The sequence below is a fragment of the Ruditapes philippinarum genome, unplaced genomic scaffold (genome assembly GCF_026571515.1).
Source record: "Ruditapes philippinarum isolate M1 unplaced genomic scaffold, ASM2657151v2 ctg18847_1_1_1_1, whole genome shotgun sequence".
NCBI lineage: Eukaryota > Metazoa > Mollusca > Bivalvia > Venerida > Veneridae > Ruditapes > Ruditapes philippinarum.
In genome coordinates this window covers 1-15,613 of record NW_026860307.1, presented here as the reverse complement: position 1 = coordinate 15,613, position 15,613 = coordinate 1, and the positions used below count along the sequence as shown (strand labels likewise).

The following is a 15,613-nucleotide window of genomic DNA, read 5'->3' as shown; positions in this document are numbered from 1 at the left end:
TTCTATTTTGTTCGCCATATTTACGCTTTATAACGCTGTGTGAAGGCCCAAGCATAACCTACGAATCTCTGTTTTAATTTCATTTCTACTTGTATATTTTTCATCTGTTTTTTTTTTTTTTTTTTTTTTTCAGATCTAGTTTTTTATCATCAAAAATTGCGTTTTAAAAATGGTTGGAAATTCCATTCTCTAATTAGAATGGAAAACCCATCTATTTTTATATAATTTTTTCTTAATTTAAAATTCCTATTTATATATTCTTACAGGTTAATTAATTACTTATTGTACATTTAATAACTATCATTCAAAATACTTCTTTGGAGAAAAATTATTTAAATGCATTGGGTCACACGAATAATTCTAAATAACGTAAAAGGGGAGATATATTGTTAAATACTGTGGTAGTTGCTATTTCTTTAGTAGATTGGTAGATCTTTAATTCAAAGCGTTCAAATACCTAAATACTTAAATGTAAAACGTAATAGTTCTTTTCAGATTGATCTATTTATATATTTTTTATTTACAAAAGTTTCGGTTTCATATTTTTGGGAGTAATGGGATTCACAATTTTAGTCTGTATAGTAACTTTTGAAACCAATCAATTTTAATAGGTTATATTCAATAACGTTATATCTCGTGTGTTTAAAACGATAGATAGCTATCGTTGTGCAAATTTTTCATGTTAAAAGTCAACTTCTTTCTATAGCTGTAGTATTAGACACACGCTGACATCTTTAACATTTATGCTGAATTAAAATCTTCATAATAAAGTGTTTTTATTGTAATTATCTACATGTACATGTTTCGCATTTCGCTTTGGTTCATGTGTTCAGATAAGAAATGTGGATAAGAATAGCAAAAAATACAATGTTCTATTTCATCTCTCAGTGTATTTCTTAATTATCTTTTGAATATGTTTCCTGTTTTAAGTGCTTGAGGTGATCTATGCAAGAAATTAAAATTGAAACCCTTTACATCATGAGTATATTGTGAAAAATGGCCGCTTTCAATGAAAGTTCAAACTGCTATAAAACTATGAAAAATGCTTCAATATTGATGAAACTTGGCCCAAATGTTGACTGGACCATAGCCTCTGTAACAACATGCTCAATCTTAAATTTCCTGTTACCCTAACAACTGGGGGCGTCTCAAAATTGCCAAAAAAACACTATTTTGCTTAGTTTTTTCCCATCAAAGCTAATTTCAAAGTAATGCAACTTTTCAATGGATTGGGAGAGAGGAAAAGGTTTTTCAGCGTTGGTTACACGTTACCTTACGATCGACCTGAGGCCATCTATAGCCTGTCACATTTCCAAAATTTTCTTGTCGATGAGGTGGGCTGCCGCCTCGTTCAAACCCCCCGAAACAGTAGGGGGCACATCCCCCTTCTGGCAACCCCTTGATGTACCGTTTTTATAGGGGGCGGCGCCGAAAAAGTGATCCCTTTTTTATCAACATTTCTCAAACGAAAAACAGTGTTTGGGGCCTAAATAGGGATTTTTTTCACTGTTTGAGGCCTCAAAAAAGTGTGGGTTGGTGTGAAAAGCCGTCAAAACACGTATATATGAGGTAAAGGGTTAACAAAAAATGATGAAAAGTCTGGGAATAACCCAAAATCTAGTTTTTCCATTTTATCACGCGGCCTTTCATCTAAACTTGGTGAAAAATTGTTGCTTTGTGGCATTCTTTATTTTTTTAATTAAGACCTCATAGGAGTTCCTTTAATACTTTTAGCATATGTTTTGTATGTTTCATATTTAACAAACATGTTAACCCATTTACATTGTATATTATATCATCAGTCCATGATCATCAGTCTCATTATTATCGACAGGACATCACAGTCTTCATTACTACTCCTCATCATCACCATCAATATAATTATCAGAACATTAACGTTATTATCATCAGTAAATATTCGTTATAATATTAATCGTTATCAGAACATCATTATCACAATCATTATAAGTATATCATCATTATTTTCAATAAGTCATCATATTTAATACTTTATCGTCATCTTTGCAATTCATCATCATCATTATCAAATCATAATTATAACTGTCTCCATCATCATCATCATCATAATCATCATCATCAACATCATCACCATCATCATCATCATTTAATTATCATCATCTTCTTGTATTCTTGCATATATGCATCAAGTCTTGTCTTAACCACGTTTGTATATGTGATATATGAAATAAATATGTCAAATATTACAAACGATCATCTCTAAATCTATAATCACCATATTTACTGTCACTGATGGTGATGATGTTTGTCATAATTATGACGACGACGATGTTATAATGTGTATATTGACTGTAAAGATGATAATGATATATCATTCAGCTAATTGTTTGTTCATTGCAAGGCTTAGAAAACCGAATACAGTTAAAATATTACAATATATAGGACAGTGACAAAGAGATGAGTAAGTGCAAATCGTGTGTCCAAAATGATCAAACCTGACGGAAATAATTACATGTATATTTGCCATTAAACATTTGCCATTGTTTGTGAAAGAACACGTTGCACTTATTTATGTAAATTAATGTAAACAGGTTTTTCGGGGAAGAGTTATTTAATTGTAACAAACCTATATAAAGGGAAGATTTATTCGTTTTAATTCATTTTTTGTTTTTTGTTGAAAAATGAAGTCTCGAGTTTTTGATTGATAAATAATAGCACCGCGACTACTTTCTATAATTAATCATGCCGATCTTTTAATCTTAATGACAGATGATTTGTCTGAAATTGTCATTATTCTGAACGAGCTTCTTGTTATTGAAATTCAGTTTTTCTAGAAATTACCTCTTGGATCTCAAATCGTTCATAGAAATTTCTGTAATTTTAAAGAAACTCCACCCACTGAGGTTCAATAGCCTAAAATGGTGTAAGCTGAATTTCTTACATAAATAAAACTACGGAAGCCCTGGGGACATTCAGAATTTAAAAATTATTATCTATTATCTATAACTTATGACTTATTATTTACAGATTTGACTTATTTTTTACATATTATCTCTTATATTCTATTGTACCGCCAAACAATTTCATAGTAAAATGATGTTGTTTTTATACCTAACGTTTATGATGTAATTTCAGTTTTAACAAAGAAAGACTTTATTATTTACATAAACATATACATGAATATTTTATATTAAAGTACATATGTATATAAATGTTCAAAAACAAAATATTACATAGCGGTTTTTAGTGAAGTGTAGCAGTGATTTCTTGCAGGTAACAAATTCTTTCAAAGATATATTCACACTTATTTCTAATTATAAGTAAGTATGTATATTCTTTATTTACACTTTTCAAAATTCTAGCAATAATTTTGCCAAATACAGAAAACAAATACACAGCTTTATACACCTTTAATAATAAGTCTTAATCAAATTAATCTTGAAAAATTATTTCCAGTCGCGCCATGTCAACAAAACCCAGTGGAGTCCTTTTAAACTCCATCCTGGAGTTTTAATTTGAAAAAAGAATCAGCTTGCTTGTTTAGCCAGCAAACTCTGAGATGGATATTCATTAAAAAGGAATAATACTTGGTGACATCATGCTTGCATCAAACAATTATAGAAAAAAAACACGGTTTATAGCTTTGACGAAATCCAAAACCTTTATGCCATAGCCCAATAAAACACCAACTCAAAAAAATGCATACCAAAAGTATGGAAAATAAAACTTTAATCTGAAGGGATTCAATATATACAAAGTAAATAACTACCTTATTGATAAAACATTTTGCCAAATAATGAAATTACATAAAACTCTTTAAATATTACATGATTGAGTCAAGGTTATGGGAGTTTTGCAACACAACATCAAAATCTAATGTTAATTTATTTTGGGAATGATGTGAAGTTCAAACATTTTAATTTTAATCAGATATTTTTACAAGCAAAATATTCTAATGCGTGTTGGCCTGGTAATTGTTGTATTTTTTGTTCTATAGTATATTAGTCACGATTGATTCGTAATTCTGAATTCCACTGTTCTTGATGAATTATATTCTGTCTTCAACTTAAAACATCAACACTATCTAAGTCAAATCTAAGTCAAATGAGACTCGAAATATAACACGTAAGCCATCTACTTTTTTCAGAAATCTTCATTCTGTTGTAACACTGTTTAAATTCACCACTTTGAAAATTCCTGACTACTGGTGGGTAGTACTTTTTTAACCCCTCCGCCATCAAATGAGTTCCTAGAAAATGCACAAAAACATCTTTTAATGTCATCCTATAACATACAAAAACTACACACTAAAAATTCCTTTTAATTATGACCAATAAAACTAGAGAAAAAACGAAACCTTGGTATCATACGAAACTCTTAGTCTGTACAAAATATTATTAAATCAAACTGCATTAATTAAATCTTTCTCTTAAAAAACATTTCTTCTTTAAAAATAAAACAAGACAGCGGTCACAAATTTCGATGAAATTTTAAGTTACCTTCAATACAAACTTAGTTTAGAAAGACTCATTGCTGAAATGAAATAATCTCGATGTACATAACAGCAAGAGGAGCATATTCATGTCAAGAAACACACGTATACTGACATCAGTCTATTTAGTATTATTTTCCCATTCTATTTAATCGCTTCTTTTTTCATATATGAAAGCATATCATTATATAAATCCATCCAAAACATATATCATGCTCTTTAGATTACCTTTCCACTTAAACAATCTTTATTTGCATAATATTAAATCAGTTTAACTTTACTCATTCTCTATCAAATATTTTTTCTGATGTAACCATTGTTTATTGCTACTATTAAAATGCATAGAAATCTGAAATATGTTTGTAAATTTGTAAAAATGTATTTACTTACATTTATACGAACTGGAAAATAAATAAAAATTAAAACAAAACAAAAAATATTATAGGCAACATTTATCAGTTTTGACGCTTGTATCCCTCATCGTAAATCTATTCTGTAGCATGGTTTTGTTGCTAGAACCGGTTTAAATAGCAACTTATGGGAATTCCTTCCGCCTGCTGAAGAAAGATTGTCGACCGTTGCCTCCTGGATTTGTTACTCAGCTGTACAATAATGTATAATGTATAATCACCTAATGCCTAAAAATAAAATAAAACGAAATTAAAAAGAAATTATCAGAAATTTATCTCACATACACGTTATTGTCAGTCTTGCAGTCAAAAGTGCGTGTTCTCACCTTACGAAACATCTAGTTCTTAAATTTAAGACCTAACTTCTAAGGTTTAAGATCGAACATTAAGTTCGAATCGTTGCCTTCTTACTTTAAACACAAAACGGTCTTAATCGGATTCCGCAGTTTTCTAACTATTGTGTCCGGAGTTGGACGGAAATGGTCGAGAAGATGTGATTGACTATTGTGTTCCACGTTCTTATCCGAAGTTTCACGGAAAGAGCCGAATGGCGTGTATGTGTATAAAACATAATAGTAAAGTAGTTAACAGGAGTGCCTTATAACTGTAAAGATATGTAATCAACATAAAAAGGTATGTATTTATATTTTTCTAAATTTGATATTGAATTACGCAATCATTAGTCTTAGAAGTATTTTTAAGTGTTATTAAAATTGTAAAATAGATTGAATCCTAAATTCTATATCAATATCATGAAAATATATACATGCTATAACAATGTGTATTTATATTTTTCATTATATAATTACAACCTTCACGAATGCGTTAGTCCTTAAATAGATATATAACAATGTTATTGTACATAAAAAAGATGTTTTTTAAGTTGAACTAACTATTGAGGTTATTTGTTCCCTTACAAATAAATTACATGTATATTAATTGCAGTTACTGGGCCAAAATTAAGAAAATGTGCCCCCTTAACGCATAAGTAACATGTACAATTGCAGAATGTGGTTTGCTCAGTAAGCTTGACCTATAAAATTCTGTCTATTTGCCCATTTGTTTCCGTTTTCCGGTAAAACCGTAAATCTATTATTAGTCATTGATGTGTCACTACAAATACTTTAAATAGATTACATTGCGCTAAATAACTTTAAACATATAATTAGATTTTTAAATTTAAAATCTACCTTACCATGATAAAAACACTGAGGCTAGTTAATCCACATCGTTAAATATATATTCATTTTTTAATTATCAATATTTGTAATATTTCCTGTATTATCAATTTTGTTACACACACTACCAATATACATTATTATCTGCATTTAAACTGTATAGAAATAAAAATTTGAGCTTAATAGTATAAAACTGTTTTTTAACGTATATTGATAGTGTTTTCAGCATTTGTAGTTTCGTTGCTTTTGATTATTTTTCAATCACTAATTCAATCCTTACGATGAAATCGTATGACGATATTATTTTCAATTCTACGAACCGCGAGTATTTCTCGAAATAGCTATTCATAGTATCGCGTACTTACCAGATCAGCTAAAATTAGAAAGAAAATCATTATTAACTGCGTAATAGTATACGTGAAGTTTAAAATACGGAACACCTGCAAATGTTTGGCCCGTTTTATAATAGCTTTTTTTGTAACTTTCCCGATTCTGATGTTTTTCATGGCCGCCTTTTTTTGAATGACTTTCCCACCTGTTATCAGTCAATTGACATAACCTATGCACCATATTTTCTGCATCTATCCTCACTCACACCATATCTAACGGGTCAGAAATAAACCCCTTTCTGTATCTACCCTTGAATTATTATTTCTAGCTTGTTAGAGACAGAGCCAATCCCTCAAAAGATAACATGTGAAAGACGTGAAAGTAACAAACTCATATAGTAGACATTAGGTTAATCATAAGACGTAATTCATGCCTTACAAAAAACAGACTTTGCATATGACCTTTTCGACCTTGTGTTGGAGCATTTCACACCCGTGGCGCAAATATAACTAGAAAATTCTTATATTAAAGCTGAATAAATTATATTAAAACTCACAAAATATTGAACACTCATTTGATTAATACATATTTTAGTATCCTTAGCGTCCATTTTGACTTGACCTGTTTAAGATCAATGTCAACTTTTCTTTTCAGTCCTGTTAATAAGTCGTTCCGACACAAGATCAACTTTAAAGAATGATTTCTTAATGAGACAACAATATTATGAAATGTCATATGTTTTTTTAAATTAAGTTATTCTGTTTAAATGTAAACTGTAAACTTTAAACGTTACTATTATGTTTTACAATCAATATTAAGTAGTTTGTTCATTGACCAATATTTGCCGTATTGCATCAAAGATGTTAAAAACATGATGTAAAAAGCCCTGAATTCCAAAAAATAAAACAGCTCTGCTTGTAAAGTTTCGTTTTCAACGTGAACTAAATACTTTAATTCATACCGTTTTTGGTATACTGAAAAAATGACTTTTTGAAGTTTCAAAGAACAACTTGAAACATTATCATTTCAATAAGAAATGGTACTAGATTTATTCCAACATTATTAAAACTCGTTTGCAGCTCGTACCGTTAAATGCTATTTAATGTCCACTGCAACATCTCCTGCACTTTTGGAACCAAAACTTAATACCACCATATGAACCACGAGACAAACTTGGTGGGGGTAGGATAAGACTTAATGTAATTTCATTCCCCAAAACATCGATAGGGTGGTGGTGCAAGTAACAATTGCATGGTGCATTGTTTGAGTTCAAAACCGTTCATTGTTCATAAGCTTGTCTTAACAGTCGAAATAACATGTTATTATCTCTTTTATTGTATAGGTCTTTTGTAAGCTACTAAAACTAGTTTGTTTGCGTTTTAACGTGAAATTTTTTTTTCTCTAAAGGAAGACCCGATTGAGCTAAATATCTACGTTCCAAAGTGATACTAAACGTTCGCCTAAGAACCCTTAAATAAGGATAAAGATGTCTCTTCCAGCTCCTGCATTAATGTCATCTCAGATGAATATACGTCAGGATATATTCCAGGAGCTTGTGAAAAACGAGTTGTTTCGGGTTTCCACTTTCCGAACATTCCCAAAAGACAATAAACCATATATAATTAGATTAGCACAGGCAGGATTCTATAGTACATGCAACGGTGATGAGGTTGAATGCCACAGTTGTTTGCTCAGAATATATAACTGGAGTAGTGATGATGATCCAATGGAAATCCATCTGTCGTCAAGTCCTTCTTGTCAGTTTTTACGAAGGTCGTTAGGGTCACACCAACGATGTATAAACCAAACACAATCTGACAATTCATTACAACTAAGAAATGGAAATCAAAACAACATCATTCCAGGGCAAAACTTAAATCCTGGACTTGGTAATAAAGATTTTCTTTCATTAAGAAATATCATTTTAAATGCTATGTTAATTTGTGTGTTAGAGTTCAAGTCACACCGACATTTATACTTTCAATTTGAAAGAATTTCATAGAAAATAAGTTAATAATCACTGAAGTTTCATATCTTTATGCAAAACCAGTTTTTAACCACCTAAAGGGTCACCAGATTGATCACTTGTTCAAATATTATAGGTTAATCTTCATTAAACTTACAATTTCTGTGTCCATGAAATATTTATTGGTCAGTTAAAATAATGATCATCTCGGGTAAAAACTATGGCATGGCGTCAAATGAAAGGGAAGCTCAGGTCAAAGTTGTTTTTTTACCTTTTTGACAACAATAAAATTTGATAACCTAGGGTCAAATCTAAAATGCCAAAGTGGACGTATAATAATAATAATAATAATAATAATGATAATAATGAATAATAATAAAATAATGATAATAAATCTTTATCTTGAGGGAAAACATACAAAGTTACACAGTAAGAAGTATACTTATTTTCCGTAAATGGTTTTTGACCTCTTCTTTTTAACAATACAAAGAAAACTTGATCAACAAAATCTAAAATCTTTTTGTACAAAAATATATATATTGACGTAATGAAATTACTGTGTACTTTAAGACCAAATAAAGAAGTGAGTATTTAATTCAAAAGCTGTTTTGTCTACATTTCTGAACAGAGCCTCTAACTCAGAACCTTAACTGTTTTGGTTTCCCTTTACATCGTCCGCAATTACAAAATTTACCCAAGTTAAAAAATCGATTGAAATACTCATATGTCCTACCAGTGGTATACGACTGAGCTGAAAATCTTTTCTTTCACTTACTAATGGTCTTTATCATTATTTTGAAATCAAACAATTTTGAAAATTATTTATGAGAGTTAGACTTTTTCCAATCTTATTATATAATCGGAATAAAGAATAAAACTTTTGACACATTTTATTACAGAACCACAGAATCAGGGTAACAGTAACTCCATCGAATACGCAGCAGCTCTGTACGCAGAAAATCAAAGAATTATAGACCGCCACTACTGTATAAACTGTAAAGAACAGCTCCGCAGCGTTGTTTTCATCAGTTGCCAATACCCGCACCTTTTAGCTTGCAACGTCTGTGCCATGCATTATGACAGATGTCCCGTTTGCAACACAATTATCAAAGCCTTGTTGTATCTGCCGCGGTGAAATGTTCGTTCTAAAGTGTAAAATAGGTAAGAATTACGATAGTATCTGAATTATTTATTAGTATTGAGGTACTCATTCTATTTGATAGAAAAAGTTACATTGCAATTAATCTTTAAAAAATCATATACAACTGTAATACAATATCAATAATGGTATAAGTATGTTTTAAGTAGGCTGTCCCAATATCATATACATCAATCACTGTCCTAACATAGAGAATGCAATAATCAAAAATTGTACTTTCTTAAGTAAAATCTTGTTGTAGTATATAGAGGATATTGAATGAGTGTAAGTTCAATACTGAATTTATTGCACGAGTTGAATAAAATTATATTATGCGAGCCTCTGGCGAGCCTCAACGAGTGCAATAACTTACACGAATTTAAAATTATATTTATCACATACACAAAATAAAGATCGTTTGAAGTGAAATAAGAGTCATTTTTCATTGACGCGCCTATAGTATAACGCTAACATTTAGCGCGTCTTTACACTTAGTTTGTATAACGCTAATGACGTCACGTCAAAATATATGCACAGTCGTGCAATACCATATTTACGGAGTCGCAAAATCGGCACGGGTGTGTGATAAATTCACATCACTTTATCGTTGTTGCATGGATCGGTTATTTAAATAGCTACCGACGTCTGCATTGTCAAAATTTTATTCATTAAAAACAAGTAATATCATTGATTGATTTTTAATTAGCATGCTTTTCTATCTTACAGGAAACGAATTTGATAAAATTGTCATGTGCATTTTTATACTCTCTTTGTTGAATCACAAAAAAATAACATTTTTGATAAATAAACAATGTAAAAAAAGAATATTATTTTTTAAAAGGTAAAATACTTTTCTTAAATTTTTGAAATATAATGCTTTGTAACCCAACAACTCAACAATGATATCACAAACATTTCTTATTATTAATGTCTTATATGTCCATGATTGCATAATGATCCATAATTCGGACATGTTATTTAAATTGCTTAAATTAGCTCTTGATAAACGCATATAAACTAGTCACATAATAAATGATGTAGTCAAATCAATACGAGCCAACAAAGTTGTATGATTGTTAGGTTATGTATCTATTAACTGTCAAATTTATGATTGGTTTTGTTCCATGCTTATACTATTTAGTTGAAATAGCGCTTTTGTTCGTGTTATTTATGTTGTTGTTTGTTTTCTTGCTGCGTAAATATGTGAAATGCATTTTTTGACAAATCAAAATACGCTTTTCATTTCATACATTTTTCATTTACATAAGTTCATTTATATATTAGATACGTTTATGTATTTATAAACTTTTTTCTTTTACAGTACAAATATATTTATATTGATGTGTCCATGTAGTATAATTCAGTCTTACAGGTTATATCGATATATTTTGCCATAAAAAATGTGATTTCAAGAATAAAGTGCTCACAATTTTATTTTTAATTTTTGACTTTTCCTGCCATGAATAGTAATTTTGTAATTTCTAAATAAAGCCAACATAATTTATAACTACATATCTATCACAAAATTCAACTCATTTTCATCTGCATGTGATAATAGTGCGAGTGTTGTTGTTCTGTGGGCGCCTGTGTGTATTTGTGTTGTTGTTGTTGTTGTTTTTATCATTATTTTTATTTATTTATTTGCTGTTTTTTTATCTTTTAGAGGAGGGTGTTGTTTTTGTTGTTGTTGTTTTTTCTCTTTGTTTTTGTTTTGCGGGAGGGTGGCGGGGGCAAAATATAACAGCTGTAGTTAAAGTTATAACACATTAACTTCATGAAGTTAAAAAATCATATGTCCTACCAGCGGTATACGATTTAGCTGAAAATGTTTTCTTTCACTTTCCAATGATCTTTTTAATTACATGTATTTTGAAATCAAACATTTTTGAATATTATTTACGAGAGTTAGAATATTTCCAATCTTATTATATAATCGGAATAAAGAATAAAACTTTTGACACATTCTCTTTCAGAACCACAGAATCAGGGTAACATTAACTCCATCGAATACGCAGCAGCTCTGTACGCAGAAAATCAAAGAATTATAGACCGCCACTACTGTATAAACTGTAAAGAACAGCCCCGCAGCGTTGTTTTCATCAGTTGCCAATACCCGCACCTTTTAACTTGCAACGTCTGTGCCATGCATTATGACAGATGTCCCGTTTGCAACACAATTATCAAAGCCCTGTTGTATCTGCCGCGGTGAAATGTTCGTTTTAAAGTGTTAAATAGGTAAGAATTACGATAGGATCTGAATTATTCATATTATTGAGGTAATCATTCTATTTGATAGAAAAAGGTACATTGCAATAAATCTTTAAAAAATCATATAATCAAATATCAATAATGGTATCAGTATGTTTTAAGTAGGCTGTCTCCAATTTTATATGCATTAATCACTGTTCTAACATAGAGGACGCAATAATCAAAAATTGTACTTTCTTAAGTAAAATCTTGTTGTAGTATATAGAGGATATTGAATGAGTGTAAGTTCAATACTTAATTTATTGCACGAGTTGAATAAAATTATATTATGCGAGCCTCTGGCGAGTCTCAACGAGTGCAATAACTTACACGAATTTAATATTATATTTATCACATACACAAAATAAAGATCGTTTGAAGTGAAATAAGAGTCATTTTTCATTGACGCGCCTATAGTATAACGCTAACATTTAGCGCGTCTTTACACTACGTTTGTCAAACTCCTCACAGTGATTACTTCCCTTGGCAGAATTGTAATCATTGCCTTCACAGACGTCACATGGTGATGAAAGTCACATGACGTAACGTCGAAATTCAAATGTAAATATCGACCGTTACATAGAAAATCTAACGTCATTTTTCTCTTTCTGTTTTACTTTTAACTTTTTGTACCTACGTCCGTTATACTTTATCAAAAAATTATCAAAAGTATACAAAATAATGAAAAATAAATTAAAAAGCTAAAAAATATAAATATCCAAATATTGATATTTCAATGTTTGTGATGGCAGAGATCTCTGTACCGATAAGGGGAGATCACTGCGTAGGAGATTGTACGTTTGTATAACGCTAATGACGTCACGTCAAAATATATGCACGGCCGTGCAATACCATATTTACGGAGTCGCAAAATCGGCACGAGTGTGTGATAAATTCACATCACTTTATCGTTGTTGCATGGATCGGTTATTTAAATAGCTACCGACGTCTGCATTGTCAAAATTTTATTCATTAAAAACAAGTAATATCATTGACTGTTTTTTAATTAGCATGCTTTTCTATCTTACAAGAAACGAATTGTTATAAAATTGTCATGTTCATTTTTATACTCTCTTTGTTGAATCACAAAAAATAACGTTTTTGATAAATAAACAATGTAAAAAAAAGAATATTATTTTTTAAAAGGTAAAATACTTTTCTTAAATTTTTGAAATATAATGCTTTGTAACCCAACAACTAAACAATGATATCACAACATTTTTTATTATTAATGTCTTACATGTCCATGATTGCATAATGATCCATATTTCGGACATGTTATTTAAATTGCTTAAAATAGCTCTTGATAAACGCATATAAACTAGTCACATAATAAATGATGTAGTCAAATCAATACGAGCCAACAAAGTTGTATGATTGTTAGGTTATGATAGATAGATAGTTTATTCATATAAGACGTGTACAAAATGCACATGGTCACAAAATACATACATTCAAATATAATTAAACATCACGTAATCATCAAAGTTAACATTATTTAGTAGCAAATTGTCATACAATGATAAAACTACATCTTTGGACTGCATTAACAAAACATGGAGAATGAAAAGAAATAAGGTAATATTACTAACAAGATAACATTTTTATAATTATGTCTGAAGATTCGGGTGATTTAAATCCCTGCGTTTAAATGCTTGTGCTATAAAATTTCCCAAATTTAACAAGACTTTTTTCTTTTTAGAACTTAATAAATCAATAAATTTGTACATGCTCGGATTTTTCACATAATATTTTGGTATGAATTTGTTTCTCAGGTCAGAATATTTTTTGCATGTGATTATAAAATGAAATTCATCTTCTATGTCATTATCGCAGAAATAACATAATCTTTCATTTCTTGGTTTTCGATTACGCCCATGTCTAAGAGATTCTATAAATAAATTATGCGACGACACGCGCAATCTAGTTATGCTATTACGTATTTTAAACGAATCTATTTTAATCAAGTAATCCGATATACCAAAGCTCGGTTTTAAATGTATGTACAAGGATTTCAGTATTTCATTTTTCTCAATATCTCCAAATAGTTTCTGTAAGGCACAATCCGTTACTGTTTTCTTGAACAAATTTACAAATAATTTGAAATTTATGTTTTCATGATTTACAAAAACAGAGCTAAAACCATAATCATCAAGCAGTTTTTTAACATGGAAAACCCAATTCTTTCTACCATTATAATACTGCGCCAATGAATGTGCATAAACTGATTTTAATAGCATATTATCCGTATTGATAATCTTGACCCAGTATTTAATAATATGTACGAAACGTAATACATATAAAGGATAGCGACCCAATTCTGCATATATAGCTGCGTTACTTGTCGATTGTTTTACACCAAGGATTGTTTTGCAAAACTGTAGATGAATACGCTCTAATTCAAAAGACTTAGTAAACCCCCAAATAGGACAACCATAATTTAATATCGATCCTACGAATGCATCAAAAAGTTGCAATGAAATATCCGGACGAATGTTATATCTTTTGATATTATTTAACAATGTGTGCATCGCCCTAAGTGCTTTGCCTTTTAGACATTTTATATTTAAAGCGAAAGTACCAGTGTAATTCAACGTTATTCCCAAATAATTGAAATCATCAACAATTTCTAACTGTTCATCATTATAAATGAAATGTTCATTTCTTTTAACTGGCCCTCGTTTCCTAAAAACAACAACTTTGGTTTTTGCAGTGTTTACCTCTAACCCCCATTTTTCACAATATTCGCGTAAAGAATTCAGTCTCGATTGTAAATCTTCTACAGAATCGCCACATATTACCATATCATCCGCAAATAACAAAATTACAAGACAAATTTCATTAATGGTTAGGCCAGTTGTATTATCTTGCTGCAAAAACGATTCGATGTCTTCAATAAATAAGGAAAAAAATGTCGGCGAATTTGTCTGCCCCTGACGTAAGCCCACCGCGATTTCAACAAAATCAGAAAATTCATTATTAAATTTTATACTAGACTTTACAATATTGTACATGTTTCTAAACATTGTTAAAATTATGTATCTATTAACTGTCAAATTTATGATTGGTTTTGTTCCATGCTTATACTATTTAGTTGAAATAGCGCTTTTGTTTGTGTTATTTATGTTGTTGTTTGTTTTCTTGCTGCGTAAATATGTGAAATGCATTTTTTGACAAAACAAAATACGCTTTTCATTTCATACATTTTTCATTTACATAAGTTCATTTATATATTAGATACGTTTATGTATTTATAAACTTTTTTCTTTTACAGTACAAATATATTTATATTGATGTGTCCATGTAGTATAATTCAGTCATACAGGTTATATCGATATATTTTGCCATAAAAAATGTGATTTTAAGAATAAAGTGCTCACAATTTTATTTTTAATTTTTGACTTTTCCTGCCATTAAGAGTAATTTTGTAATTTCTAAATAAAGCCAAGTGAACATAATCTGTAACTACATGTCTATCACTAAATTCAAGTCATTTTCATCTGCATGTGATAATAGTGCGAGTTTTGTTGTTCTGTGGGCACCTGTGTGTATTTGTATTGTTGTTGTTTTTTTTTTTTAATTTTTATCATTATTTATTTATTTATTTGCTGTTTTCTTTAAAGAAGGGTGTTGTTTTTGTTGCTGTTGTTTTTTCTCTTTGTTTTTGTTTTGCGGGAGGGTTGCAGGGGCAAAATATGACAGCTGTAGTTTAAGTTTTAACACTTAACTTCATGTCATAACCGATCTTTACTTTCCAGTATCTCAGATTGGTATGTTTATCACATAATATAAGAATAAAATACTTTTGTAAAGAATTCTTTTAAATGAGATTGGCTATGTTTAATCAATTTTAATGTAAGTAATGCATTGGGT

At 30.0% G+C, this 15,613-nt stretch overlaps 1 protein-coding gene and 1 long non-coding RNA gene across 2 annotated transcripts; one reads left to right on the top strand and one right to left on the bottom strand.

The window, feature by feature from the left end:
• Positions 1 to 3,691: 3,691 nt before the first annotated feature.
• On the bottom strand, positions 3,692 to 6,383 carry LOC132759625 (uncharacterized). Its single transcript, XR_009629748.1, has 2 exons — positions 6,077 to 6,383; positions 3,692 to 5,109 (listed from the first exon to the last, which is right to left on the bottom strand). It is a non-coding gene; the product is annotated as an uncharacterized LOC132759625 (long non-coding RNA).
• A 1,418-nt stretch (positions 6,384 to 7,801) lies between these two features.
• LOC132759626 (E3 ubiquitin-protein ligase XIAP-like) lies at positions 7,802 to 13,056 on the top strand. Its single transcript, XM_060751434.1, has 3 exons — positions 7,802 to 8,278; positions 9,255 to 9,516; positions 11,467 to 13,056. Exons 1-2 carry the CDS (start codon positions 7,876 to 7,878, stop codon positions 9,488 to 9,490), a joined length of 639 nt encoding a protein of 212 aa, XP_060607417.1. The 5' UTR covers positions 7,802 to 7,875; the 3' UTR covers positions 9,491 to 9,516; positions 11,467 to 13,056.
• The last annotated feature ends 2,557 nt before the right edge of the window (positions 13,057 to 15,613 follow it).

Excerpts from the sequence above, each read along its gene's own strand:
- LOC132759626 (XM_060751434.1), top strand. The coding sequence starts at position 7,876 with ATGTCTCTTCCAGCTCCTGCATTAATGTCATCTCAGATGAATATACGT. Across the intron at positions 8,279-9,254 it reads AAACTTAAATCCTGGACTTG|AACCACAGAATCAGGGTAAC; the intron begins GTAATAAAGATT and ends ATTTTATTACAG.